The sequence below is a fragment of the Rhinoraja longicauda genome, chromosome 16 (assembly GCF_053455715.1).
Source record: "Rhinoraja longicauda isolate Sanriku21f chromosome 16, sRhiLon1.1, whole genome shotgun sequence".
NCBI classification, from domain to species: Eukaryota; Metazoa; Chordata; class Chondrichthyes; order Rajiformes; family Arhynchobatidae; genus Rhinoraja; species Rhinoraja longicauda.
In genome coordinates, this window is record NC_135968.1 from 4,255,157 (window position 1) to 4,282,784 (window position 27,628).

Below are 27,628 nucleotides of genomic sequence, written 5' to 3' on the forward strand. Positions count from 1 at the left end.
GCACAATACCCGCTGAGACTCTGCAGACCCCCTTGACCACTTGTGGTTGCACACAGGTCTTTGGGGGTTATTATTTTTTAATGTTTATGTTCTGTAGGAGCCATTTACGTTTAATTTAGTTACTGTCATTATATTATGGCTATGTTTAATATTTCTAGTTTTTGTCTTTTTGCATGCTTGTGGATGTGATTTGATACGTAATGGGGAGTGTCCACATGGGAGGAGGCTAGCGTAGCGACAGAAATTGTGGGTCAGTTTAGTCTCGGAGGATAGAGAGAATAGTTTTTTACCACTCACGACACTCGCGCCAGCCATACTCACAAGGACCACACGGTAACGACTATACAAATTTTACTGTATTGTTTGAAGAAGAAACAGTTGATAAGAACGAAAAGTTATGAATTACTCTTTTGATTTGTGCTACTTTAATAAAGACCAAATAATCAAGAAACAGCATTTGGAAGATTAGTTTTTGTTATCTCAGAGTGCGGTGTGTGCGCAAGCTATACCTCCATTCCATCCCCGAGCAGTAATGGCTATTGAAGTTGGACTTTGAGAAGGTATAGAAACTGCCATTACATTATCTATGAGTACTGTGTTTAGTTTAGTTTATTATTGTCACATGTACCGAAGTGCAGTGAAAACCTTTTGTTTGCATGCTTTCCAGATAAATAAAATACTTTTCATGAAAACAATCAAGCCATAGTGCACAGATAAAAGGCACAATATTTAGTGCAAAGACTGTTGTGCTGCTGCAAGTAAGAATTTCATTGTTCTGTTGTGGGAACAGATGGCAATAAAACACCCTTCACCCTCGGACACTTTCGCCATTGGATGCTGCAGGAGTCGGGAGCCCAGGCGTGAGACACCGGAAGGGACATCACTCCCAAGCCCTGTCGAAGGCGGTAGCAAGAGAAGCTTCCAGAAGGACGAGGTCGTGCAGGGACACCCCAGTTCAAGGAGCGACCCTCGGCTGCCGGTGAATGCCGGTGAAGTACGCTCCTCAGTGCGAACTCTGGGTGGAGCTTCACGGGTCCGGGGAAGGCTGCTGTCTGAATAGAGGGCTTTCCTGAGCGCGGGGCGGTTGTGGGAAAGATGGTCGCCATTGATATTCCCCGTGACCAGTATTTCGTTACCAGTCTTTCGTTACCAGTCCACTGCCGGGTCGTTGGCCGTCCGTACGCTGCCCCGTACGTCATGTGAATCGGAACTGAGTTAAAAGTCACAATAAAAGGGGGGTTCGTCTCATCGTATAATTAGTATAATAATTAATGAAACATTTAACATGAACTAGACACAAAATGCTGGAGTTCTTCGGTCTAAAGAAGACCCGAAACGTCACCTATTCCTTTTCTCCAGGGATGCTGCCTGTCCCGCTGAGTTACTCCAGCATTATGTGTCTATCTTCGGTGTAAACCAGCATCTGCAGTTTCTTCCTACACAATGAACGTGAGCTGTTCATTTTTGTTTCTTACATTAAGCGAAATTGCGAACTATCACGTAAATGGAGTTAGATCATATAAAATCAGATGTTCCCGTGTATCATGACCCAGATGAGGTTGAAGAGTTTTGAAATGAAGCCAAGTACAAATCATTTTGGGTACCTTTAAAACAGCCAGTGCCCAAGGAATGGTGGAGCCCACACTGCTCCATTGTTGGCTGTGGCATGGTGATAATCAAGGGATATATGGATGCAAACTGGCAAGGCGACTGGGACGGGAAGGGGTGGGGAGAGGGGGATATTGCAAGGACTACTTTGTTGTATCACAAGGACTACTTTGTTTGCCCGTGTAGTAACATGTATATAAGAGAATGAGGTGATTTGGTGGGAACTCTGGTTCCAGGTGGCCGTGGAATAAACAGCCTGGATTTAAGCTCCACCCTTTAAACCTTTTAAACACATGTGCTTGTGGTCCTCCAGAGTCATAACAAAGGTATAACAGATACCGGACCACAAAGTACAACAGAGGGAATGTAGCGGTTACTTGAAATTAGAGAAATCAATATTCTTTGATTTGAGGTCCTTACCAAACAAGAACCTATCAATCTCCGCTTTAAAAATACCCAGTGATATGGCCTCCACCGCCGTCTGCGGCAATTAATTCCACATATTCAATACCCACTGGCGAAAGAAATTACTCCTCATTTCCATTATAAAGGTTCCTCCTTTTATTCTGAGGCTGTGCACCCTGGTTCTAGTCTCTCCCATTACTGGAAACATCCTCCCCAAAACACCCCAATCTATTATTGTATAGGTTTCAATAAGACCCCCCCCCCCTCATCCCCACCGAGTTCCTCCAGCAATTTGGGTTTTGTGCAAGATTCCAGCATCCGCAGTTCCTTCTGTTTCTGCATATTCTGTGTTAACGACTGTTTTTTATTAATGGCCAACTTGCAATATAATCATGTACATTTTCTTTAGGCCTCTGAAGAAGTAGGATAATATTGCCCTGGATAAAATTAATATCAACAAAGGGCTGCCGATAGTCTAAAGAAGAGTCCTGAATCAGTCTCAAGAAAAGTCTCAACCCGAAACGTCACCAATCCATGTTTTCCAGAGGTACTGCCTGACCCGCTGAATGACTCCTGCACTTTGTGTTACTTTTTCTTCAGACTGAAGGGTTCCAACCGGAAATGACATCTATCCATGTTCTCCAGAGGTACTGCCTGACCTGCTGAGTTACTCTTAACACTTTGTATTTCCTTCTTTTGAGTCTGAAGAAGGGTCTAGACTGGAAATGTCACCTATTCGTGTTCTCCAGAGTTGCTGACTGACCTGCTGAGATACTCCGACACTTTGTGATCTTTTATTGCCTGTCAACAGTTGGAAAGGAATAGGATTCCCATCTCAGCTGGAATGTTAAACATCACACCGTAAGACAAAGGAGTGGAATTAGGCCGTTTGGCCCATCGCTTCTGCTCCGCCTCCGGGTGAGACTTTTCCTGCTTTGTGTTTCACGGATTTATCCTCCTCATTCAATAGACCCGTTGCTTTGTGCCAATGAAATCATTTAATTGCTCTGATTGTGGAAAGAACTTTAAACGGTCCAATGGCCTGATCACGCACCAGCAGATTCACACCGGGGAGAGGCCGTTCTTTTGCTCAGACTGCGGCAGGGGATTTGCTCGGTCGTCAGACCTGGTGACCCACCGGAGGGTCCACACTGGGGAGAGGCCGTTCACCTGCTCAGACTGCGGCAAGGGCTTTACCCAGTCGAGCTACCTGGCCATTCACCAGCGGATTCACTCTGGGGAGAGGCCGTTCACCTGCTCCGTGTGCGGGAAGGGTCTGGCCGACTCCTCCCAGCTGCTCACTCACCAGCTGGTCCACACCGGGGAGAGGCCGTTCACCTGCTCTGTGTGCGGGAAGGGGTTCGCTCGGTTGGCCAACCTGAAGAGGCACCAGCAGGTTCACACGTGGGAGAGGCCGTTTACCTGCCTCGAATGTGGGAAGGGGTTCACTCAGTCGTCCCAGCTGCTGGCACACCAGCGGATCCACAGCTGGGAGAGGCTGTTCACCTGCTCCGAGTGCGGGAAAGGATTCAATGAATCGGCCTCCCTGGTGACACACCAACGGGTTCACACCGGGGAGAAACCTTTCACCTGCCCTGACTGCGGGAAGGGATTCAGTCAGTCGTCCTCTTTGTTAAAACACCAGCGGGTTCACACCGGTGAGAGGCCGTTCATTTGCACCGAGTGTGGGAAAGGCTTCACCCTGTCCTCGTCCCTGCTCACTCACCAGCGGGTCCACACCGGGGAGAGGCCCTTCGCCTGCCCAGAGTGTGGGAAGGCGTTTAGTCGGTCTTCGTCCCTGCTGACGCACCAGCGGGTCCACACTGGGGAGAGGCCGTACACCTGCTCCGTGTGCGGGAAAGGGTTCAATCGCTCATCCAACTTGATGACCCACCAGCGGGTCCACACCGGCGAGAGGCCATTCATCTGCCAGGAGTGTGGGAGAGGATTTAACCGGTCATCCAACCTGCTGACGCACCGGCGGATCCACAGCGAGGAGAGGCCGTTCACCTGCTCCGAGTGCGGGAAGGGATTTGCCGTTTCCGCTTACCTGCTCAAACACCAACGTGTCCACACTGGCGAGAAAGCATAAACGTGTAGAGTTTGTGGGTCATTGAACCATCCCAGTTGCTGAAACACCAGCAGGCATTAGATTGTGTCCTTGTTCTTGCCTCTCGTCACCTTTGGATCGATTAGTGGTTACTGGGACATTTGGGGCTTGGTGCTGAAAACTACTATACCGAGAAGGGTCTCGAACCGAAATGTTGCCTATCCATGATCTCCAGAGATGCTGCCTGACCTGCTGAGTTACTCCATCACTTTTTCTTTTTTTGTAAACCAGCATCTGCAGTTCCTTGCCTACATCTGACTGGGTATAGAAGATAGAATGTTATGCTGCGGTTGTACAAGTTGTTTAGGCCGCTCCTTGTTTCTAAAATATATTCTTTTATTTGTCCCACACCGGGGAAATTTGCAGTATTACAGCAGCAAAGTGGATAGCAAGAGACATTCATTATAAATAAAGATAAGGATAATTATCATCATTTACTGTGTTTTATTTTTAACTGTTGCTGTTAACTGGTCTGTTGACTGCTCTGCTGGAAGTAGCACTGGTTGTGCAGTCTCACAGCAGCGGGAAGGAAGGACCTCCGATATCTCTCCTTCACACTCTTGGAGTGAAGGAGTCTGTCACTGAAGCAGCTACTCAGTGCAGTGATAGTGTCCTACATGGGGTGGGAGTCGTTGTCCAGTAGCAATGTTATCTTTGCCATCATCCTCCACCCACCACCTGTACTGAGTCGAGGGGGCAACCCAGGACAGAGCTGGCCTTCCTGATCAGCTTGTCAAGTCTCTTCCCCTCCGCTGCTGAGATGCTCCTGCTCCAGCAGACCACTACATTGAAAATGGCTGATGCCACCACAGTGTTGTAGAATGACCTTAGGAGTGGCCCCTGCACTCCAAAGGACCTGAGTTTCCTCAGCAGGTAAAGTCTGCTCTGGCCCTTTTTGTACAGTGCATTGATATTTTCGGTCCCGAGGTGTCCCGACCCAAAATGTCACCTATCCATGTTCTCCCGAGATGCTTCCAGACCCACTGAGTTACTCCAGCAGTTTGTGTCCTTTTTTTATAAACCAGCATCTACAGTTCCTTGGTTGTCATTAGGGTCCCAACCCGAAATGTTATCTATCCATGTTCTCCAGAGATGCTGCCTGAACCGCTGAGTTACACAGTACTTTTCTTTCGTAAACCAGCATCTGCAGGTCCTTGTTTCTAAGAAGTGCCCAACCCAAAACGTCACCTATGTTCTCCAGTGCTGCTGTCTGATATGCTGTTTTTATTTCGTAAGGCAGCATTTGCCGTTCATTGTGTCTGCATAATCAGGAAGGAGGTTGATATGTTGGATCCATTCCAACTAAAACAGGTTTTTTTTAACACTGCCTGTATTGTGCTGAGTTTTGCTGGCAATTCCAATTAGAATGCCTTCGTTGAATGTACAATACACATTGGCCTTCATCAGTCAGAATAGAAGTTGGGAGGTTACGTTGCAGTTACAGAAGACTTTGGTGAGGCCACATTTAGGGTGCAGAGAAAATGTTATGAGTATGTTGCCAGAACTTGAATGCCTGACCTTTTCGGTAGAGGTTGAGCAGGCTAGGACTTTATTCCTTGGAGCGCAGGAGAATGAGGGGTGATCTTATGGAGGTATACAAAATCATGAGAGGAATAGATTGCGTAAAAGCAGTATTTTTCCCAGAGTAGGGGGATTGAGAACCAGAGAACAGAGGTTTAAGGTAAGGGGGTAAAGGTTTAATAGGATACCGAGGGGTGACATTTTTACACAAAGGATGGTGGGTGTATGAAACGAGCTGCTGGAGGAGGTAGTTGGGGCAGGTACTATCACAACATTTGTGAAACATTTATATGGGTGCATGGATAGGATAGGTTAGAGGGATATGGACCAAACGCAGGCAGGTGGGACTAATGGTGATGGGCATGTTGTCGGCATGGGCCAGTTGGGCCGAAGACCGGGAGATCGCATAGGCCAAGGCTGACTCAGCGTTGGTGTTCAGTGAAACAGTCGACCAGTCTGCTCTTGGTCTCGCTGATATATAGGAGTCCACACCAAGAACAACAGATACGGTAGATGAGGTTGGAGGCTTCAGAATTACACCAGAAGCAAGTCAACCTCAACCTCCAAGGAACTGTCACAGAGTCAGAGATCATAAGTGTAATCCACTGAAATGGTTCAAAAGATTTAATTATTATGAAGGTGTTTAATTGTCATATCTACCAACAACAGAATAATGAAATTTGTACTTGCAGTAACACAACAAGCCTACATACAAAATATTCATAGATAACATAATAAACAAAGAAATACAATAAATTCATAACCCCAATATGGGCAGCACTGTGGTGCAGCTGGTAGACGTGCTGCAGCCTCAAAACACCAGAGACCCGGGTTCGATCCTGATATCAGGTGCTGTCTGTGTGGAGTTTGCACGTTCTCTCCCTGACCGAGTGTGTTTCCTCCAGGTGCTCTGGTTTCTTCCCACTTCTCAAAGATGTACGGGTTAGTATGTTAATTGGCCGCTGTAAATGTTCCCTAGTGTGTAGGGAGTGGAAGAGAAAGTAGGATTACAGGACTAGTTTGAACAGGTGATCAATGGCTAGTGCGGACTCAGTGGGCTGAAGGACCTGGTTCCATGCTGAACTAGCCTGAACAGCGCCAGAGACTTGAGTTTGATCCTGACCTCAGGTGATTTCTATGTGGAGCTTGCATATTCTCCCTGTGACTGTGTGGGTTTCCTCCAGGTGCTCTCGTTTCATTTTCTCATCCCAAACATGTGCAGGTCTGTGCAGGTAATTGGCCTCTGTAAATCGTCCCCTGGTGTGTAGGGAGTGGATGCGAAAGTGGAATAACATAGAACTTGTGTGAAAGCCTCCCATTGAAAGCATCCACATGAAGGTTTGCCTCAACAAGGCGGCATCTATCATCAAGGATACCCACCATCGGGGCCATGCCCTCTTCTCACTACTATCATCAATGGGAGCTAGAGAGGTCTGACATCCCACACCAGCAGGTTCAGAAACAGCTATTCCCACAACTACAAGGTCTTGAACCAACGTACTCATAGCAAATCCTCTCTCAATAACGGAATTAAACAGTTCCCATCTTGCACAACAGTGAAATTATGTTTTTTTTCTAATTATTTTGCAGTAATCAAATGTTTCATTTCTACAGTCTTTTTTCCTATCAAGATTTTATGTGTAACTTTGCCTTCATGAGCTGTACATGTGATGCTGCTGCAAGCAAGATTTTCGTCATACCTGTACCTCACTTACCCGTGTAAATGACAATAAATTTGACTCAACTTTCTCAGGTGACAACAGAAATTGGGATTATTTTGTTGGGAATCTGGAGAGTTCTTAAGCTCTCCTGATGCTCTACAGTCAATATTTATTCACAGACCTGAACTATCTTTAATCAGACTTTATTGGACTTCAACGTTGCACTAAATGTTGTATCCATTATCTGTGCACTTAACTGTGTAGTTTTTTCTTCGTCTGGAGAGCACGCAAACCAAAGCTTTTCAATTTACCTTGGTACACGTGACAATAATAAACTAAACTAACGAACCAGAGAACAATGGGTTTAGGGTGATGGACACACAGGGGTGGAGTAACCCTTTTATGGCAGGCAGCATCTCTGGAGAAAAAGAATGGGTGATGTCTCGGTTGGGACCCGTCCCCAAACGTCAGCCATCCTTTTTCTCCGGAGGTGGTACATGATCCGCTGAGTTACTCCAGCACTTTGTGTCTATTTTTGTTATAAACCTTGTTTATACGTACTGGGTTTAGGTTGAGAGAGGAAATATTTAATAAGAACCTGAGGGGCAACGTTTTCACACACAGAGTGGTGGGTATTGAAATGATCTGCCGGAGGTAGAAACAAAGAAATACAGATATTGCATTGGCACACAAAAGAAATGCAGATCACACCCAAAAGTGCTAAAATAAATCAGCGGGGCAGGCAGCATCTCAGGAAAACATGGATAGGTAACATTTCGGGACGAGATCTTAATTCAGACTGATTGTAGGGGGAGTTGAAGAAAGTTGGAAAAGGGGAGAGGCGAGGCGAGGCAGGACAAAGCGTGGCGGACACGCCAGCATTTTGTGTCCTTTTTCCAGAGGAGATAGCCGAGGCCGGTATATAACAATATTTGAAAGACATTTGGACAGGTACATGGGTGGGAAAGGTTTAGCGCAGCTTTTCTCAACCGGGGGTTCCCGGGAACGCTGGAGTTCCGCTAGAGGTCACTTGGGGTTCCGAGCGAAATAGTGATAAATAGACTAATCATATGTAAATGCATTTTTGAGTCATTTTGTGTTCAATTTCATATTCATAATTATTATACACGTAAGGCATTCTTGGAAAATTATTGGGTATTATAATAAAGTCGTCAACCTGTTCTATCATTTAAAAGTTTAATAATCAGGGAATATATTTAGCGACGTCTCTACGGCGCCTGCGTGAAATGGCCTTTCGTGGTCAGTGCACAGGAGACGGATTCGTGTATCATCACACGTCACTCAATCTGCACGGTCAGATCAGTCCTGTCTGCGCTTCCTGCCGTGCAGGTACAGTCCCTCGTTCACCCACCTTATTTAGTAATTTTTGCCCATCATTTAGGGATGTCAAATGAATTAAAAAAAATTAAGTATGTTTACGTTCAATTTTGTTTGTTTATGAAAAGTTTGTGTGTTGTTTTCTCTTAAACCAGTTATCAGAAAAAATATTATGTTTGCCTTATGAACTTTAAGTTTATGAAAGAGATTAATAAAGATATATAATAATTTTTATATAGGGGTTCCTTGAGACATGAAAATTATTTCAAGGATTCCGCAAGGGTAAAAAAGGTTGAGAAACGCTGGTTTAGAGGGACATGAGACAACCACGGGCAGGTGGGAGTAGTGTAGATGGGGACATGTTGGTCAGCCTGGGCAAGTTGGGCTGAACGGCCAGTCTCCACGCTGTGACCCCGAATGACAGACCCGACCCTGGGCGCGGGGCTCCGACCGTTGGAGGAGAGCGTGGGAGCGAAGCGGTCAGTGGGGGAAGCGAGGACCCCGTCAATGGGGCCACATTGTTCCCTCCGACCCAGGCGTTGTTCTGTCTCGGTGTAAATGGTGTCTTGTTCGAGTCCCCAGTCTCCCACCTGCAACGAGCGCGGCCGCCCGCCCACCACTCTTTCAACTGGCCTCCGCGTCGACTGACAGCGACTTTGCACCAATTAGGAGAGCGCACCGGGACACGGGAAAGGGGCGGGACTAGATGCGATGGTGACGTCAGCAGCGTGATACCAGCACTGCGGCGATCAGAAGAGCGCGCCGGAGGACCAATCGGGGCGTGGAACCAGTGCGACTATGACACACAGATTGACAGCGGCTCTACGCCAATCCGGAGGAAGTCACATAGTGGACCGTGCGGCCCTCCAACCAATCGGGATGCGGAGAAGGCGGAACCAGGGATGCTCCTTACACGTGTCAGGGATTCCCCGCCCCAAGCGCAGGTCCGCAGTGACTGGTCCGGAGCGCTTTTCGTTGTCCCTACCCCCAGGCAATGTGTCACCCACTCCGGCGCGACTGGCAGCAACGTGCCCTGGTACACCTTTACCCCCCTCTTGAGCTGTCCTAAAGGGACCTGAAACTTTGCCTCTTTTACCCATCAAATTTTCAAAAAATGTTGGAATTTCGTTGTAGCGTGGAAATAGACCATTCGGCCCAAATTGCCCACGACGACCAATATGTCCACCTGCTCACGTTTGACCTAATGCAGGAAGCTGGATGTGGGGAATCCTAAAATGAAATGAATGTTTCAAATTAATTATGTAAATCATCTAGATGTGTTTTATTTTACATAGAAAGTTCTAAGCTGAACCCTGGTGCACTGGGTATCTCACTTGGGCTGATTCCTTGGCTTGCCTCTTGTACACAGCCCGCATTCCCGAGGGAAAATAAAAGGCACAATTTGTTGGAGTAATTCAGCGTGTCAGGCAGTATCTCTGGAGAACATTGATAGGCGACGATTCGGGTCGAGACTCCTCTTCAGATCCACATCCGCGACTATGGGCTATTACTTTTCCTTCCCTGCTGTATTGATCCCACTTAGGCTTCTGGTCCATTCCATCGATGCCTAGAGCCCTCTCTCTGCTCAGCCTTTGCTGCAATCAGAGCAGAATGACCCTTTTATTTGAAGGCCCAGGAGTTACAGAGAACCACTCGGCTTCCCCAAACCCTTTATGGGCAATTAGTTTATCTTGGCATCATGTAGAAACAAAGAACTGCAGTTGCTGGTTTACCAAGGAAAGACACAAAGTGCTGACGTAGGTCAGCAGATCCAGCAAAATCTCTGGAAAACATGGACAGGTGACATTTCAGATTAGAACCCTTTAGCACACATTCTGCAGAAGTGGCCTGACTCGAAATGTGACCAATCCATGGCCTTTCTCCAGAGATGCTGGCTGACCCGCTAATTTACTACAGCACTTTATGTCTTTTAGACAATAGACAATAGGTGCAGGAGTAGGCCATTCAGCCCTTCGAGCCAGCACCGCCATTCAATGCGATCATGGCTGATCACTCTCAATCAGTACCCCGTTCCTGCCTTCTCCCCATACCCCCTCACTCCGCTATCCTTAAGAGCTCTATCCAGCTCTCTCTTGAAAGCATCCAACGAACTGGCGTCCACTGCCTTCTGAGGCAGAGAATTCCACACCTTCACCACTCTCTGACTGAAAAAGTTCTTCCTCATCTCCGTTCTAAATGGCCTACCCCTTATTCTTAAACTGTGGCCCCTTGTTCTGGACTCCCCCAACATTGGGAACATGTTATCTGCCTCTAATGTGTCCAATCCTCTAATTATCTTATATGTTTCAATAAGATCCCCCCTCATCCTTCTAAATTCCAGTGTATACAAGCCCAATCGCTCCAGCCTTTCAACATACGACAGTCCCGCCATTCCGGGAATTAACCTAGTGAACCTACGCTGCACGCCCTCCATAGCAAGAATATCCTTCCTCAAATTTGGAGACCAAAACTGCACACAGTACTCCAGGTGCGGTCTCACCAGGGCCCGTTACAACTGTAGAAGGACCTCTTTGCTCCTATACTCAACTCCTCTTGTTACGAAGGCCAACATTCCATTGGCTTTCTTCACTGCCTGCTGTACCTGCATGCTTCCTTTCATTGACTGATGTACTAGGACACCCAGATCTCGTTGAACTCCCCCTCCTCCTAACTTGACACCATTCAGATAATAATCTGCCTTTCTATTCTTACTTCCAAAGTGAATAACCTCACACTTATCTACATTAAACTGCATCTGCCATGTATCCGCCCACTCACACAACCTGTCCAAGTCACCCTGCAGCCTTATTGCATCTTCCTCACAATTCACACTACCCCCCAACTTAGTATCATCTGCAAATTTGCTAATGGTACTTTTGCAAATTTGCTAATGGTACTTTTCAAAGTAAAACAGCATCTGCGGTTCTTTGTATCCACCAACTGATATAAAATGGCCGAAGGTATGAAAGCAATAACTATGTCTGCACCGGAAAGCAGCACCAACTGTGGTAGACCACAATGCACAATTGCATGGGTAAAAAATGCAAGTTACTTGCATAATCATGACAGGCAAACAATTAACATCCATTAGTTTCCGCCCCCTCACCCTCAGAATTTGAGGGGCAGGAATATCTGGGACAGGACATCAACCAGTTCTCATTGTATCCTTCTCGCTGCAATAAATACATTTTTGGGATAAGGGAAGAAGCTTCTTCTACCCAGCTGACACATGGGACAGTGGAGGTGAACAGCAGAGATGCATTCAGAGGAAGCTTAACAAATAAATGCCCACAGGTCAGACAGCACGCATGGAGAGAAACTGGATATAAATGTTTCAACAAGTAGAAAATCAGGGAAAACATAAGATGCTGGAAACATTAAGCAGGTCAGGTAGCCTCTGCAGGAAAAGTTAAGTTTCAGGTCGGTTTGGAAATGCCCAGATTCAGGGGCAGCTTCTTGCCAACAACCACCAGGCGATTGAACACGGCAACCTCTAACTCAGCTCCAAACTACATAGACATTTGGGGGGGGGGGGGGGGGGGGGCATTGTTTTTGTCTTTACACTATTATTTGTACTTTATATACTGAACTCTTTTGTTGAAACAAAGTAGATGGTCATGGAGCCAGAGAGCAGCAGGGACCAGAGGAGCAGTGAGAGAGGGTCTCCAACATGGTCTGAAGAAGGGCTCAGACCCGAAACGGCACCAATCCATGTTCTCCAGAGACGCTGTCTGACTCTCTGATTTTTCGCCAGCACTTTGTTTCTTTAATTGTTGCTTATTATGGGTTTTTCAGAATACAAGGTTCACATATCCGTTGTGCTGCTGCAAGAAAGAATTTCATTGTTCAGGTTCAGGGCATATATGACAATAAAACTCTTGACACTTGAACTGTTTCTTCTCCATGAATGCTGCCTGACTGGCTGTGCATCTCCAGCATTTCCTGCCATCACCCCATCTCCCCCATTTCAAATCTGCGGCAACACATCTTCTCTTCCAAAATGTATCTATTGCAGACCGAAGAATACGAGAACTGGTTGATCACCGCAAAATGCTGGGACTATGGGCTGTGTCTCACATCTAACCACCCACGCTCATCTATTAACACAAGGGCTCCAAGTTATTGAGTCACCTGGGTGAGAGAGAGAACAAAAGGCTGGGACTGTGGGATATTTCTAAGCCCATGCCCTCATTCATCGGTTAACTCTATGGATCCTGGACACCTGTCAACTGTCTTGTCTGCACCTCATGACATTCACTTGCTTCTCTCCACCCTCACATACTCTGTAATGTCAAGCACAGTTGTTTATTCACTCTGTACCGATGAAGAGTATTTGACGCAAATCATTAACTGTTGTCTCCACAGATGCTCTAAGTAATTCCAGCTACCTTTTTAGAAACATACTAGACCAAGTGGACCCGTTGGGCCCAAACCTCTCCTGCATTGGTCCAGCACCCTTACCTCTCCCATTCCCCCCCCCATTCAATCCCCCTTCCTGCCCCCACTCATCCACTTGGTCCCCCCTGAACCCCCCTCCTCCCCAACTCCATCCCTCCTCAACCCCCCTCCCCTCCCCACCAAACCTATCCTGTATTGGTCTGGCACCCTCCCCTCCCCCACATCCCCCCCCCCCCCCCCCCACTCCAACCCCCCCTTATCCCCTCCCCCCAACTCCATCCCCCCTCAACACCCCTTATCTCCCACCTCCCCGGCCCCTCTCAACCACTCCATCCCCCTTCACGTGGCCGGGAGCTGCGGCACGCTATGGGCAGCTGCCGTTTGCACCATCGCAAGGTTGAAATATCATAGGTCGCCCCAACTGCGCGCGCAGTCCAATGTCAAAAACGCAGCTCATTTGGAGTGGGTGATGGGAGGGGAGGAGAGGGGGATGGAGTGGGTGAGTTAGTGGCAGCTCGTCGGCTCAGCTGTGCCTCCCCCCCCCCCCATTGGCCGCCACTCACATCACTCGGGCGGGTCCCATTGTGACATCAAACGTCGATATAACTTTAAAAATATAAGACCAATTTGAATGCAATGTGCATTAAGGTGACCCCAGGACAAAGCTGAGTAAGGTGGTCCTAAAATCATCACGCTATCGTGTGACGGGGGCACAAAAATAAGGCATGATCGAACAGTTTTAGTAATATGTAGATGACATAGACACATAGAAAATAGGTACAGGAGTAGGCCGTTCGGCCCTTCTAGCCAGCACCGCCATTCAATATGATCATGGTTGATCATTCAAAATCAGTACCCCGTTTCTGTTTTTTCCCCCTGTCCCTTGATTCCTTTAGCCCCAAGAGCTATATCTAACTTTAATTATCATCCTTTTGGTTACAAATTTCCAGCATCTATAGTTTTAGGATATGCAAGACTAGGTGATATGGGAGGAAAGGACATTAAGTGCTGAAGTTACTCAGCAGGTCAGGCAGCATCCCTAAAGAACATGAATGGGTCACATTTCAGGTCAGGACACTTCTTCTGACTTATTGTGGGAAGAGGGAGGAGCAGAAAGCTGGAAAAGGTGCAAGGCAGGATAAAGCGTGGCAGATAATAGGTGGACTCAGGTTGGGGAGGGAAGGGAGGGGGGTGATCGGCAGATGATTGGAACAAAGGCCAGGGATAAAAGCAGAGATGTATAAGATCATGAGAGGGATAGAAGGATAGACAATAGACAATAGACAATAGGTGCAGGAGTAGGCCATTCAGCCCTTCGAGCCAGCACCGCCATTCAATGCGATCATGGCTGATCACTATCAATCAGTACCCCGTTCCTGCCTTCTCCCCATACCCCCTCACTCCGCTATCCTTAAGAGCTCTATCCAGCTCTCTCTTGAAAGCATCCAACGAACTGGCCTCCACTGCCTTCTGAGGCAGAGAATTCCACACCTTCACCACCCTCTGACTGAAAAAGTTCTTCCTCATCTCCGTTCTAAATGGCCTACCCCTTATTCTCAAACTGTGGCCAAATGCAGGCAGGTGGGATTAAAGTAGATGGGACATGTTGGTAAGCGTGGACATTGGGTCAAAGGGCCTGTTGCTGCACTGTATGACTGTGTGAGACAGGATTGAAGAGTTGTGAGTTGTGAAGCCAGAGGGAGAAAAGTAGCAGAAGGGGAGGAGAGAAATAGAAATTTGTGGAATTCTCTGCCACAGAAGGCAGTGGACACCAATTCACTGGGTGAATTCAAAAGAGAGTTAGAGAAAGCTCCAGGGGCTTGTGGAATCAAGGGATAAAGGGAGAAGGCAGGCACAGGTTACTGATTGTGGATGATCAGCCATGATCACAATGAATGGCGGTGCTGACTCGAAGGGCCAAATGGGCTCCTCCACCTATTTTCTGTTTCTAAATAGGCGGGAGTCCATGTGAGGCGGGGGGGGGGGGGGGGGTGGGGGGTGGAGAGAGGAAGGGGAAGGAGGGGTTTAAGTTGGATGTTACATGAAAATGGAGAATTAAATGTTCATACTGTTGGAGTGTCAGCTACCCAAGCGGAACACAAAAGGCTATTCCTCCATTTTTGTGTCCCCTCACTGATGGGAGGTTGGTGCAGAGCAGCAGGGACTATGCTCGGACCTCTCTTTCCGCTGCACATTCGGGGTACCGCAGAGGCATTACGGACTTCAGGCAGAATATTTAAAACACAACCGATTTATTTTACACAGATCCAGGACTTTCACACTCCAGCGCAGTTACAGGTTTTAATAACATCAGCAGAAACAGACTCCAACTCTGCCCAGTGACCCGGGACCAATGTTCAGTCCTGGGCGCGAAGAGCAGCCGCAGAATCCGACGCCGCGCCGAGGCCTCGGCAGTCGTTTAAATATTCCCCAGTTGGTTAGGCTTTCTTGCCGGCGTGGATCCGCCGGTGCTTGTGCAGGTTGGACAACTGGGTGAAGCCCTTCCCGCACACGGGGCAGATGTACGGCCTCTCGCCAGTGTGGACCCGCTGGTGAGTCACCAGGGTGCTGGAGCGGTTGAAGCCCTTGCCGCAAACGGAGCAGGTGAAGGGCCGCTCCCCGGTGTGGATGCGCTGGTGGATCTGCAGGTTGTACAGCTGGGTGAAGCGCTTGCCGCACTCGGAGCAGGTGAAGGGCCTCTCGCCGGTGTGGGTGCGCCGGTGGAGGTTGAGGCTGGACGAGCGGCCGAAGGTCTTGCCGCACTCGGAGCAGATGAAGAGCCGCTCCTTGGCGGGGGCCCGGCGGCGCCGGCGGATCACCGGGGGCGGTGGAGTGAGCTCCGCGGCCGGCTCTGGGTCATCGGCTGGCTTCTCCTCGCTGTGGATGCGCTGGTGCTTCTGCAGGTGGGACAGCTGATTGAAGCCCTTGCTGCACTCAGAGCAGTTGAAGGGCCGCTCGCCGGTGTGGATGCGCTGGTGGGTCTGCAGGTTGGACAGCTGGGTGAAGCCCCTCCCGCACTCGGAGCAGATGAACGGCCTCTCGCCCGTGTGGATGCGCTGGTGAATGACCAGGCTGGATGCCCGGCTGAAGCCCTTGCCGCATTCGGAGCAGATGGACGGCCGGACGCGGTTGTGGACCCGCCGGTGCGACTGCAGGTGAGACGACTGGTTGAAGCCCCGGCCACAGTCGGCGCAGATGAATGGCCTCTCCCCGGTGTGGATCCGCTGGTGTGACTGCTGGTGGGACAGCTGGTTGAAGCCCTTGCCGCAGTCGGAGCAGGTGTACGGCTTCTCCCCGGTGTGGGAGCGCTCGTGGATGGTCAACCGGGACGAGCGGCTGAAGCCCTTCCCGCAGGAGGTGCAGATGAACGGCCGCTCGCCGGTGTGGATCTGCTGGTGCCGGAGGAGGATGGTTGAGTGGGTGAAGCCCTTGCCGCAATCGGTGCAGGTGAACGGCCTCTCGCCGCTGTGCAGCCGCCGGTGCCTCAGCAGCCGGGTGGAATCAGTGAAGCCCTTCCCGCAATCGGAGCAGACGAACGGCCTCTCGCCGGTGTGGAGCCGCTGGTGGGTCAGCAGGGAAGACAGTCGGGTGAATCTCTCAGCACAGACGGAGCAGGAGAAAGGCCTCTCCCCTGTGTGAATCTGCTTGTGTCTCAGCAGGTTGGTGGAATTAGTGAAGGCCTTCCCACACTCGGAGCAGGAGAACGGCCTCTCCCCGGTGTGAACCCGCTTGTGTTTAATCAGGTTGCTGGATTGCTTAAAGGTTTTCCCGCAGACAGAACAGTGAAACTGATTCATTGCTGTGGAGACAAGTGCGTTTTAAACAACGGGGTAAATCAACAAACCGCTTCCCAGATAGAAGGCAAGGAGAATTCTCTGTAGATAAAATGCTGGAGTAACTCAGCAAGTCGGACAGCACAGTGGCATAGCGGCAGAGTTACTGCCTCACAGCACCAGAGACCCGGGTTTGATCCTGACTACGGGTGCTGTCTATATGGAGTTTGTACGTTCTCCCGCAACCGTGTGGGCTTTCTCCGGTTTCGTCCCACACTCCAAAGACGCTTAGGTAAATTGTCCCGAGTGTGTAGAATAATGCTGGTCAGTGCAGACATGGTGGGGCCGAAGGGCCTGTATCCATGCTGTATCTCTAAACTAGTCTAATAAAAAATCCCCGGAGAAAAGGAATCGGTGACGTTTCGGGCCGAATCCTTTCTTTAGACAGACTTTAGACCTCGGTCTGAAGATAGGTTTTGACCCGAAAGTCACCTATTCCTTTTCTCCAAAGATGCTGCCTGACCCGCTGAGTTACTCCAGCATTTTATGTCTATCTTCGCTGTACACCACCATCTGCAGTTCCTTCCGGCACAAAGAAAATTCTCTTCCCAACATCATGTGTGGGATAGCTGGGATCAACAATTGTCTCTCCAATCAAGACTTCACATCAATAAAACACCTAACTGTGAAATATTGCTCACCTTCAGAGCCGCCGATTATCAAAGAGACACACACACAGAAGACGTGTTTGGTTTCTCTCCCTCATGGGATTTGGAACTCTGGAATTTCTTCGCTGCCCAGTGAATTAAAGCACTTTCCACACCTTATCTTTACACTAAGTAATCATACATTCCAAAGACGTTCCAGTTTGTAGGTTAATTGGCTTTTGTAAAATTGTCCCACGTGTAGGACAGAGCTAAGTATGGGTGATTGGTGGTCAGCTCGGACTTGGTGGGCGAAGGGCCTGTTTCCACACTATTCCTAAACTATACTTTCTAGTCTTTTTTTAAAAAGTGGATAGCAAGCAAACAATAGCTTTTCAATGTATATGTGACAATAATAAACAAAACTAAACTCAGTTCTGCCACATCTGCTTCTGTGACCAGCAACAACAGGATATAAAATCATCTCCCCGAGACAAGCAGTCATTTCTCCCTTAAAGTTCAAAGGTGGGTGACATTGAGCTAGTCACAAATCTGTAAAGGTAGGGAGTGCAGGAGCAAAGCAGACCGTTGGCTTAGAGAAAGTGTTAATTGCAGGTTAAAGTCCATTTAAAAAGAGCGCCAAAAGGACACTAGAGTCAGTCAGTAAAGGTCGGGAGTGCAGGAGCAAAGGCTGAGAGAAAGTAAGTGTTAATTGCAGGTTAAAGTCCGTTTAAAAAGAGCGCCAAATGGACGCTAGTAATCAGTCAGTAAAAGTCGGGAGTGCAGGAGCAAAGAAGACCGTTGGCTGAGAGAAAGTAAATGTTAATTGCAGGTTAAAGTCCGTTTAAAAAGAGCGCCAAAAAGACACTAGCAGGCAATCAGTGAAGCGCATACCTCCAAGCTCGTCAGAGGAAGGCAGGATAGAAGTGAGTATGTGGAGTGGGAATTAAATGAGAAGTTTGGTAAATTGGCCAATTAGGCAATTTAGTGACTGATATAAACAAGGCTTGCACAAGGGGGTGCGGCCCTGTCTGGCTGAGGTGAGGAGGTTACACTTGTTTTTAGACACTAAAGTAATGGCGGATAAGTTGTTGCAGTGTGTTTCCTGCAGGATGTGGGAAGGTAGGGACACCGCTGGAGCTTCTGAGAGCTACACCTGCAAGAACTGTGTCCAGGTGCAGCTCCTGAATGAACGTGTGGTGGAGTTGGAAAAGCAGCTGGTTGACCTCAGGGCGATCCAGGACTGCGAGAGTTTCCTGGACAGGACCTACTGTGAGGCTGTCATGCCAAGGGTCCAGGTCGAGCGAAGTTGGGAGACCGTTTCAGGGGAGAGTGAACGTGGACTACAGGAGACTGTGCCTATTGCAAACAGGTACACCCTCTTGGGAACTGTCGGGACAGAAGACGCTTCCAGTCCGAACGGCGGACAGGTTGGCGGCTCTAATCCAGGCAAGGAAACTCGACCGGGGGGACTGAAGTCAGGAAGAGTCATAGTAGTGGGTGACTCCATTGCCCAAGGTATGGACAGTAGATTCTGTGGCAGCAGGAGGGACTTGAGGATGGTATGTAGCCTCCCTGGTGCCAGGGTTCAAGACATCACTGACCATCTTCAAAACATCCTAGCGAGGGAAGGCGATCAACCGGAAGTAGTTGTGCACGTGGGCACGACAACGTCGGGAGGGAGGGGAAGGAGATACTGCAACGTGAGTTTAGAGAGTTAGGAAGAAGACTGAGAAGTAGGACGTCGAAGGTGGTTGTCTCTGGACAGCTACCTGTACCTCGTGCTGGTGAGGGCAGGAACAGAGAGATCGGGGATATGAATGTATGGCTGAGGGCCTGGTGCAGGGAGCAGGGATTTAGATTTCTAGACCACTGGGATCTCTTCTGGGGTAGGGGTGACCTGTACAAAAGGGACGGGTTACACCTCAACAGCAGGGGGGCCAACATTCTGGCAGGCAGGTTTGCTAGTGCTACACGTGTGGCTTTAAACTAAGTAGTGGGGGGGAGGGATTGACAAATTGGGAATATGAAGATGGAGTTAAAGGGGAAGCGAATACAGGAGAAATTGCAAAAGACTCGAATAAATGGGATGGGAAGTTCTAGAAGGGATAAGAGAGTAAGGAAAGGGCCAATTGTGACCCGTGTGAGAGGGGAGGTGAATACCGAAGTTAAAGTGTTGTACTTAAATGCGGGAAGTATAAGAAATAAAGTGGATGAGCTTGAGGCTCAGTTAGACATTGGCAAGCATGATGTTGTGTGAATCACAGAGACCAGGGGTGGGAACTGAATATTCAGGGGTACACAATGTATAGAAAAGACAGACAGGTGGGCAGAAGGGGTGGGGTCACTCTGTTGATAAGGAATGATATTCACTCCCTTGCAAGGGGTGACATTGAATCAGGAGATGTAGAATCAGTATGGATAGAAATGAGGAATTGTAAGGCTAAAAAGACCATAATGGGAGTTATCCACAGGCCCCCCAAACAGTAGCCTCGACATAGGGTGCAAGTTGAATCAAGAGCTAAAATTGGCATGTCGCAAATGTAATGCTACGGTGGTTATGGGAGATTTCAACATGCAGGTAGATTGGGAAAATCAGGTTGGTACTGGACCCCAGGAAAGGGAGTTTGTGGAGTGCCTCCGAGATGGATTCTCAGAACAGCTTGTACTGGAGCCTACCAGGGAGAAGGCAATTCTGGATTTAGTGTTGTGTAATGAACCTGATCTGATAAGGGGACTCAAGGTAAAAGAGACATTCGGATGCAGTGATCATAATATGATAAATTTTACTCTCCAAATTGAGAGGGAGAAGGGAAAATCAAAAGGCAATAAGGGGAGAAAAAATGAGGTACGAGGGTAAGCTAGCCAATAATATAAAGGAGGATAGTAAAAGCTTTTTTAGGTATGTGAAGAGGAAAAAAATAGTCACGGCAAATGTGGGTCCCTTGAAGTCAGAAGCAGGGGAATTTATTATGGGGAACAAGGAAATGGCAGACGAGTTGAACCGGTACTTTGGATCTGTCTTCACTAAGGAAGATACAAACAATCTCCCAGATGTTCTAGTGGCCAGAGATCCTAGGGTGACGGAGGAACTGAAGGAGATTCACATTAGGCAGGAAATGGTGCTGGGTAGACTGATGGGACTGAAGGCTGATAAATCCCCAGGGCCTGATGGTCTGCATCCCAGGGTACTTAAGGAGGTGGCTCTAGAAATTGTGGGTGCATTGGTGATCATTTTCCAATGTTCTATAGATTCAGGATCAGTTCCTGTGGATTGGAGGGTAGCTAATGTTATCCCACTTTTTAAGAAAGGAGGGAGAGAGAAAACGGTAAATTATAGACCAGTTAGTCTGACATCAGTGGTGGGGCAGATGCTGGAGTCAATTATAAAAGACGAAATTGCGGAGCATTTGGATAGCAGTAACAGGATCGTTCCGAGTCAGCATCGATTTACGAAGGGTAAATCATGCTTGACTAATCTTCTGGAATTTTTTGAGTATGTAACTAGGAAAATTGACAGGGGAGAGCTGGTGGATGTGGTGTACCTCGACTTTCAGAAAGCCTTCGACAAGGTCCCACATAGATTAGTGGGCAAAATTTGAGCACATGGTATTGGGGGTAGGGTAATGACATGGATAGAAAATTGGTTGACAGACAGAAAGGAAAGAGTGGGGATAAATGGGTCCCTTTCAGAATGGCAGGCAGTGATTAGTGGGGTACCGCAAGGCTCGGTGCTGGGAGAGCAGCTATTTACAATATACATTAATGACTTGGATGAAGGGATTAAAAGTATCATTAGCAAATTTCCAGATGATACAAAGCTGGGTGGTAGTGTGAGCAGTGAGGAAGATGCTATGAGGTTGCAGGATGACTGGGACAGGTTGCGTGAGTGGGCGGATGCATGGCAGATGCAGTTTAATGTGGATAAGTGTGAGGTTATCCACTTTGGTGGTAAGAATAAGAAGGCAGATGATTATCTGAATGGTGTCAAGTTTGGAAAAGGGGATCTGGGTGACCTAGTGCATCAGTCACTGAAAGGAATCACAGCAGTCAGTGAAGAAAGCCAATGGAATGTTGGCCGTCACAACACGAGGAGTTGAGTATAGGAGCAAAGAGGTCCTTCTGCAGTTGTATAGGGCCCTAGTGAGACCGCACCTGGAATACTGTGTGCAGTTTTGGTCTCCAAATTTGAGGAAAGATATTCTTGCTATTGAGGGCGTGCAGCATAGGTTTACTAGGTTAATTCCCGGAATGGCGGGACTGTCATATGTTGAAAGACTGGAGCGACTAGGCTTGTATACACTGGAATTTAGAAGGATGAGAGGGGATCTTATCGAAGCATATAAAATTATTAAGGGGTTGGACACATTAGAGGCAGGAAACATGTTCCCAATGTTGGGGAGTCCAGAACCAGGGGTCACAGTTTAAGAATAAGGGGTAGGCCATTTAGAACGGAGATGAGGAAAAACTTTTTCAGTCAGAGTTGTAAATCTGTGGAATTCATTGCCTCAGAAGGCAGTGGAGGCCAATTCTCTGAATGCATTCAAGAGAGACTAGATAGAGCTCTTAAGGATAGCGGAGTCAGGGGGTATGGGGAGAAGGCAGGAACAGGCTACTGATTGAGAATGATCAGCCATGATCACATTGAATGGTGGTGCTGGCTCAATGGGCCGAATGGCCTACTCCTGCACCTATTGTCTAATTGGCAGAGTCAGATTTAAGTTGGAGCCATGCAGCATGGAAACAGGCCATTCGGCCTAACTCATTCATGCCGACCAAGATGCTCCATCCAAGCTTATTCTATTTGGTTCATGTCCCTCTAAACAGTTTCTATCAATGAACCTGTCCAAGTGTCTTTTAAATATTGTTATTGTACTTGCCTTAACTACTTTCTCTGGCTGATCCAATCATATATCCATCACCCTCCGAGGGAAAATTTGCTCTTGAGGTCTCTATTAAATTTATTGTTACTTTCCTTAAACCTATCGGGGGTGGCACAGTTGTAGAGTTGCTGCCTTACAGCGCCAGCGATCTGGGTTCAATCCTGACTATGGCTGCTGTCTGTGTGGAGTTTGCTCATCTCCCTGTGACTGCATGGGTTTCCTCCGAGTACTCTGCTTTCCTCCCATATTCCAAAGATGTGCGACTTTGTATGTTAATTGGCTTCTGTAAAAGGACACTAAAGGTTAGATTTCATGGGATCCAGGGAGAGCTAGCAAATTGGATTCAGAATTGGAAGCAGAGGGTAGTTATCGAAGGGCGTTTTTTGGACTGGAGACCCGTGATGAGTGGTGTGCCTCAGGAAACCTACGCTGGGCTCATTGTTGCTTGTGGTTTGTATTAATGATTTGCATGAGAATGTTTAATATGTATCTAATAAGTTTGCAGATGACACAAAAGTTGGTGGTATTGTAGAAAGCAGACTTATCAAAAAATGTATGCAGAGTCCTTTACCCAGGGTATGGGAATGAAAAATAAGAGGAAATACATTTAAGGTCAGAGGGCATGATTTAGCTGCCCCTGGATTTGCTGGGCGGAATGGCTAATGCAGTTTAATGCACATATAAGTGCGAGGTGTATTTTGGGAAGTCATATGATAGCAGCACCACGGTGAATAGTAGAGCCCCAGGGAGTCTTGTAAAGCAGATGGATCCAGTAGTATAGATACATAGTTCTCTGAAGTGGTACCACGATTGAATGGCGGAGTAGACTCAATGGGCCGAATGGTATAATTCCACTCCTATAACTTGTGAACTGGTGGTGCCACAGGGAACTACTGATAGGATGGTCAAGTGGCTTTTGGTACATTGGCCATCGTCAGTCAGGGCATTGAGTATAGAAGTCTGAAGAAGGGTCTCGACCTGAAACCTTACTCATTCCTTTTCTCCAGAGATGCCACCTGTCCCGCTGAATTACTCCAGCTTTTTGTGTCAGAAAATAACTGCAGATGCTAGTACAAATCAAAGGTATTTATTCACAAAATGCTGGAGTAACTCAGCAGGTCAGGCAGCATCTCAGGAGAGAAGGAATGGGTGACATTTCGGGTCGAGACCCTTCTTCAGACTGAACCTTTTTGTGTCTATCATCGTGTTGGCCTTCATAGCGAGAGAATTTGAGTATAGGAGCAAGGAGGTCTTAGTGCAGTTGTACAGAGCCCCGGTGAGACTACACCTAGAGTATTGTAGAATCATAGAAATAAAGATGCAGGAATAGACCATTCGAGCCATTCAATATGATCATGGCTGATCATCTAAAATCAGTACCCTGTCTCTGCTTTTTCCCCATATCCCTAGATTCCTTTAGCCCCAAGAAATAAATCTAAGTCTCTCTTGAAAACATCCAGTGAATTGGCCTCCACTGCCTTCCATGGCAGAATATTCCACAGATTCACATCTCTCTGGGTGAAGAAGCTTTCCCCATCTCAGTCCTAAATGGCCTACCCTTTTTCTTAAACTTTGACTCCTGGTTCTGGACCCCCAACATCAGGAACATTTTTCCTGCATCTTGTCTGATTAATCCTTTAAGAATTTTATATGTTTCTATGAGATATCCTCTCATCCATCCAAATTCCAGAGAATACAAGTCCAGTCAACCAATTCTTTCATCATATGTCAGTCCCGCCATCCTGGGAATTAACCTTGTGGACTTATGCGGCACTCCCTCAATGGCAATAATGTCCTTCCTCAAATTTAGAGACTAAAATTGCTCACTCTGATAGTGGAGGAGGCCCAGGACAGAAAAGTCAGATTGGGAATGGGAGGGGGAGTTGAAGTGCTGAGCCACCAGGAGCCTGCACTTGGTCTCACCGATGTAGAGAAGTTGACACCTGGAACAGCGGACGCAGTAGATGAGGTTGGAGGAGGTGCAGGTGAACCTCTGTCTCACCTGGAAAGACTGTTTGGGTCCTTGGATGGAGTTGGGGGGGGGGGGGGGAGGTAAAGGGACAGGTGTTGCATCTCATGGGTACATTGACGACTGCATTGGTGCTACCTCCTGGACCTGTGCGGAACTCAATTACTTCATAAATTTCACCACTAATTTCCATCCTGCTCTTAAATATACTTGGACCATCTCCGACATCTCCCTACTGTTTCTGGATCACCGTCTCCATCCCAGGAGACAGACTAGAGACTGACATCTACTTCAAACCTACTGACTCCCATAGCTATCTTGACTACACTTCTTCCCACCCCGTTTCCTGTAAAAACCCTATCCCCTACTCCCAATTCCCCCGTCTACGCCTTTTCTGCGCCCAAGATGAGGCGTTCTATACTAGGGCATCCGAGATGTCCTCATTCTTTAGGAAACGGGGCTTCCCCTCTTCCATTATAGATGAGGCTCTCCTCAATATCCCGCAGCTCCGCTCTTGCTTCCCCTCCCCCTATTTGTAACAAGGACAGAGTCCCCCTTGTCCTCACCTTCCACCCCAACAGCCGTCGCATGCAACATATTATCCTCCAACATTTCCGCCACCTCTAACGGGACCCCACCACCGGCCACATCTTCCAATCTCCACCCCTTCCCTGTCATCCGCAGACCGTTCCATCCGAAACTCCATGGTCCACACATCCCTTCCCACGCAAACCACCCCCTCCCCAGGTACTTTCCCCTGCAACCGCAGGAGATGCAACACCTGTCCCTTTACCTCCCCCTCAATTCCATCCAAGGACCCAAACAGTCTTTCCAGGTGAGGCAGAGGTTCACCTGCACCCCCTCCAATCTCATCTATTGTACAGCTGCACGGAGGCAGAAAGGAAAGCTCTACAGCGGGTAGTCCATAGAGCTCAGAGGGCCATCGGAACACAGCTACCAGACTTGGAGGGCATCTACAACACACGATGTCTCAGAAAAGCCACCAGCATCCACAAAGACTCTTCACACCCCTGCAACAGTCTGTTCGAACTCCTTCCATCGGGCAGACGATACAAGGCCTTCTATGCCCGCACCTCCAGACTCAGGAACAGCTTCATCCCCAGGGCCATAGCTGCTATGAACCGGTCCTGCTGAGCCGGATGGCCACAACGCATAGATCAACTTGCACTTTACCCTGTCCAAAACTGTTACAACTGTTCGTTTCGTTGGGTTGCTGCTGTCTAAATTACCTAAATTAGTGCATCGTATGGGAGGCGCATTCCCAATCTCGTTGTACCCCTGGGTACAATGACAATAAAGATATATTGTATTGTATTGTATTGTATTGTATCCGCTGTTCCAGCTGTCAACCTCCGTATATCGGCAAGGCTAAGCACTGGCTCGACGATCGTTTCGCTGAACACCTCCACTCAGTCCGTCCAATAGACAATAGGTGCAGGAGTATGCCATTCAGCCCTTCGAGCCAGCACCGCCATTCAATGCAATCATGGCTGATCACTCTCAATCAGTACCCCGTTCCTGCCTTCTCCCCATACCCCCTCACTCCGCTATCCTTAACCAACCTAATCTCCCAGTGGCTCAGCACTTCAACTCCCCCTCCCATTCCCAATCTGACCTTTCTGTCTTGGGCCTCCTCCATTGTCAGAGTGAGGCCCAGCGCAAATTGGAGGAACAGCACCTCATATTTTGCTTGGGTAGTTTACACCCCAGCAGTATGAACATTGACTTCTCTATCTTCAGATAGTCCCTGCTTTCCCTCTCTATCCCCTCCCCTTCCCGGTTCTCCCACTAGTCTTCCTGTCTCCAACTACATCCTATTTTCATCCCGCCCCCTCCCGACATCAGTCTGAAGAAGGGTCTTGACCCGAAGCGTCTCCCATTCCTTCTCTCCCGAGATATTGCATGACCCACTGAGTTACTCCAGCATTGTGTGTCTACTATCCATGTACCTGTCTGACTGTTCCTTAAACGATGGGATAGTCCCAGCCTCAACTATCTCCTCTGGCAGCTTGTTCCATACACCCACCACCCTTTGTCTGAAAAAGTTACCCCTCGCATTCTTATTAAATCTTTTCCCCTTCACCTTGAACCCATGTCCTCTGGTCCTCGATTCCCCTACTCTGGGCAAGAGACTGCATGTACCCGATCTATTCCTCTCATGATTTTGTACACCTCTATAAGATTCCCCCTCATCTTCCTGCACTCCATGGAATAGAGACCCAGCCTACTCAACCTCTCCCAATAGCTCACACCCTCTAGTCCTGGCAACATCCTCGTTAATCTTTTCTGAACCCTTTCAAGCTTGAGAACATCTTTCCTATAACATGCTGTCCTATAACAGAACTGAACACAATATTCTAAATGAAATAATGGATCGACTGGGCTGATATTCACTGGAATTTAGAAGGTTGAGAGGTGTTCTTATCGAAACATAAAATTCTTATGGGATTGGACAGGCTGGATGCGGGAAAAATGTTCCCGATGTTGGGGAAGTCGAGAATCAGGGGTCACAGTTTAAGAATAAGGGGTAGACCATTTGAGATGAGGAAAAGCCTTTTCACCCAGAGAGTTGTGAATCTGTGGAATTCTCTGGTACAGAAGGCAGTATTCACTAGATGTTTTCAAGATTTAGATGTAGTTCTTCAGACTAACAGAATCAATGGATATGGGGGGACAGTAGGAAAGGGGTACTGATTTTGGATGATCAGTCATGATCATATTGAATGGCAGTGCTGGCTCGAAGGGCCGAATGCCCTACTCCTGCACCTGTTTTTTATGTTTCCATGCTGTATCACTCTGACGTAGGTTTACAGTAAGAGTGGGAAGATTTAAATAGATCCCGAGTGGCAACTTTTTCACAAAGGGTGGTGGGTACATGGAATGAGCTGCTAGAGGAAGTGGTGGAGACAGGTACAAATACAGCATTCAAGAGATCTGCACAGGACGATGGATAGGAGAGGTTGGCAAATGGAACTAGCTTGGAAAGTATCCTTTATTGGAAAGGACAAGTTGGGCCAAAGGGGTCATTTCCATGCCATGTAACTATGACACTGGGAAGAAACCCACGCAGTTACAGGGAGAACGTGCAATCTTCACCCAGTAAGCACTAGAGGTCAGCACTGAATACAGATCTACAAGGTGTGAGGCAGCATCTTTAAACTTCGGCGATGCAGTGTGGAAAAAGGCCCTTTGGCCCACCAAGTCTGCGCCGACTAGCGATCACCCAGTACACTCGCACTATCCTACACACTCAGGACAATTTTTACCAAACCCAATTAACTTAAAAGACTGTACATC

At 48.0% G+C, this 27,628-nt stretch overlaps 1 protein-coding gene and 1 pseudogene across 2 annotated transcripts in view; one reads left to right on the forward strand and one right to left on the reverse strand.

Moving 5' to 3' along the window:
• LOC144601124 (uncharacterized) overlaps positions 1–27,628 on the reverse strand; it is a 59,407-nt gene that overhangs the window by 26,625 nt on the left and 5,154 nt on the right. The window contains exon 3 of the mRNA XM_078413079.1: positions 15,486–16,840. Within this exon, the coding sequence (XP_078269205.1) occupies positions 15,486–16,838 (1,353 nt within the window). The 5' untranslated portion in view covers positions 16,839–16,840. The remainder of the gene's footprint in view (positions 1–15,485; positions 16,841–27,628) is intronic.
• Positions 874–27,628, forward strand: part of LOC144601153 (uncharacterized) — a 58,186-nt pseudogene continuing 31,431 nt past the window's right edge. The window contains exons 1-2 of the transcript XR_013548250.1: positions 874–994; positions 2,423–4,107. The product of XR_013548250.1 is annotated as an uncharacterized LOC144601153 (transcript). The remainder of the gene's footprint in view (positions 995–2,422; positions 4,108–27,628) is intronic.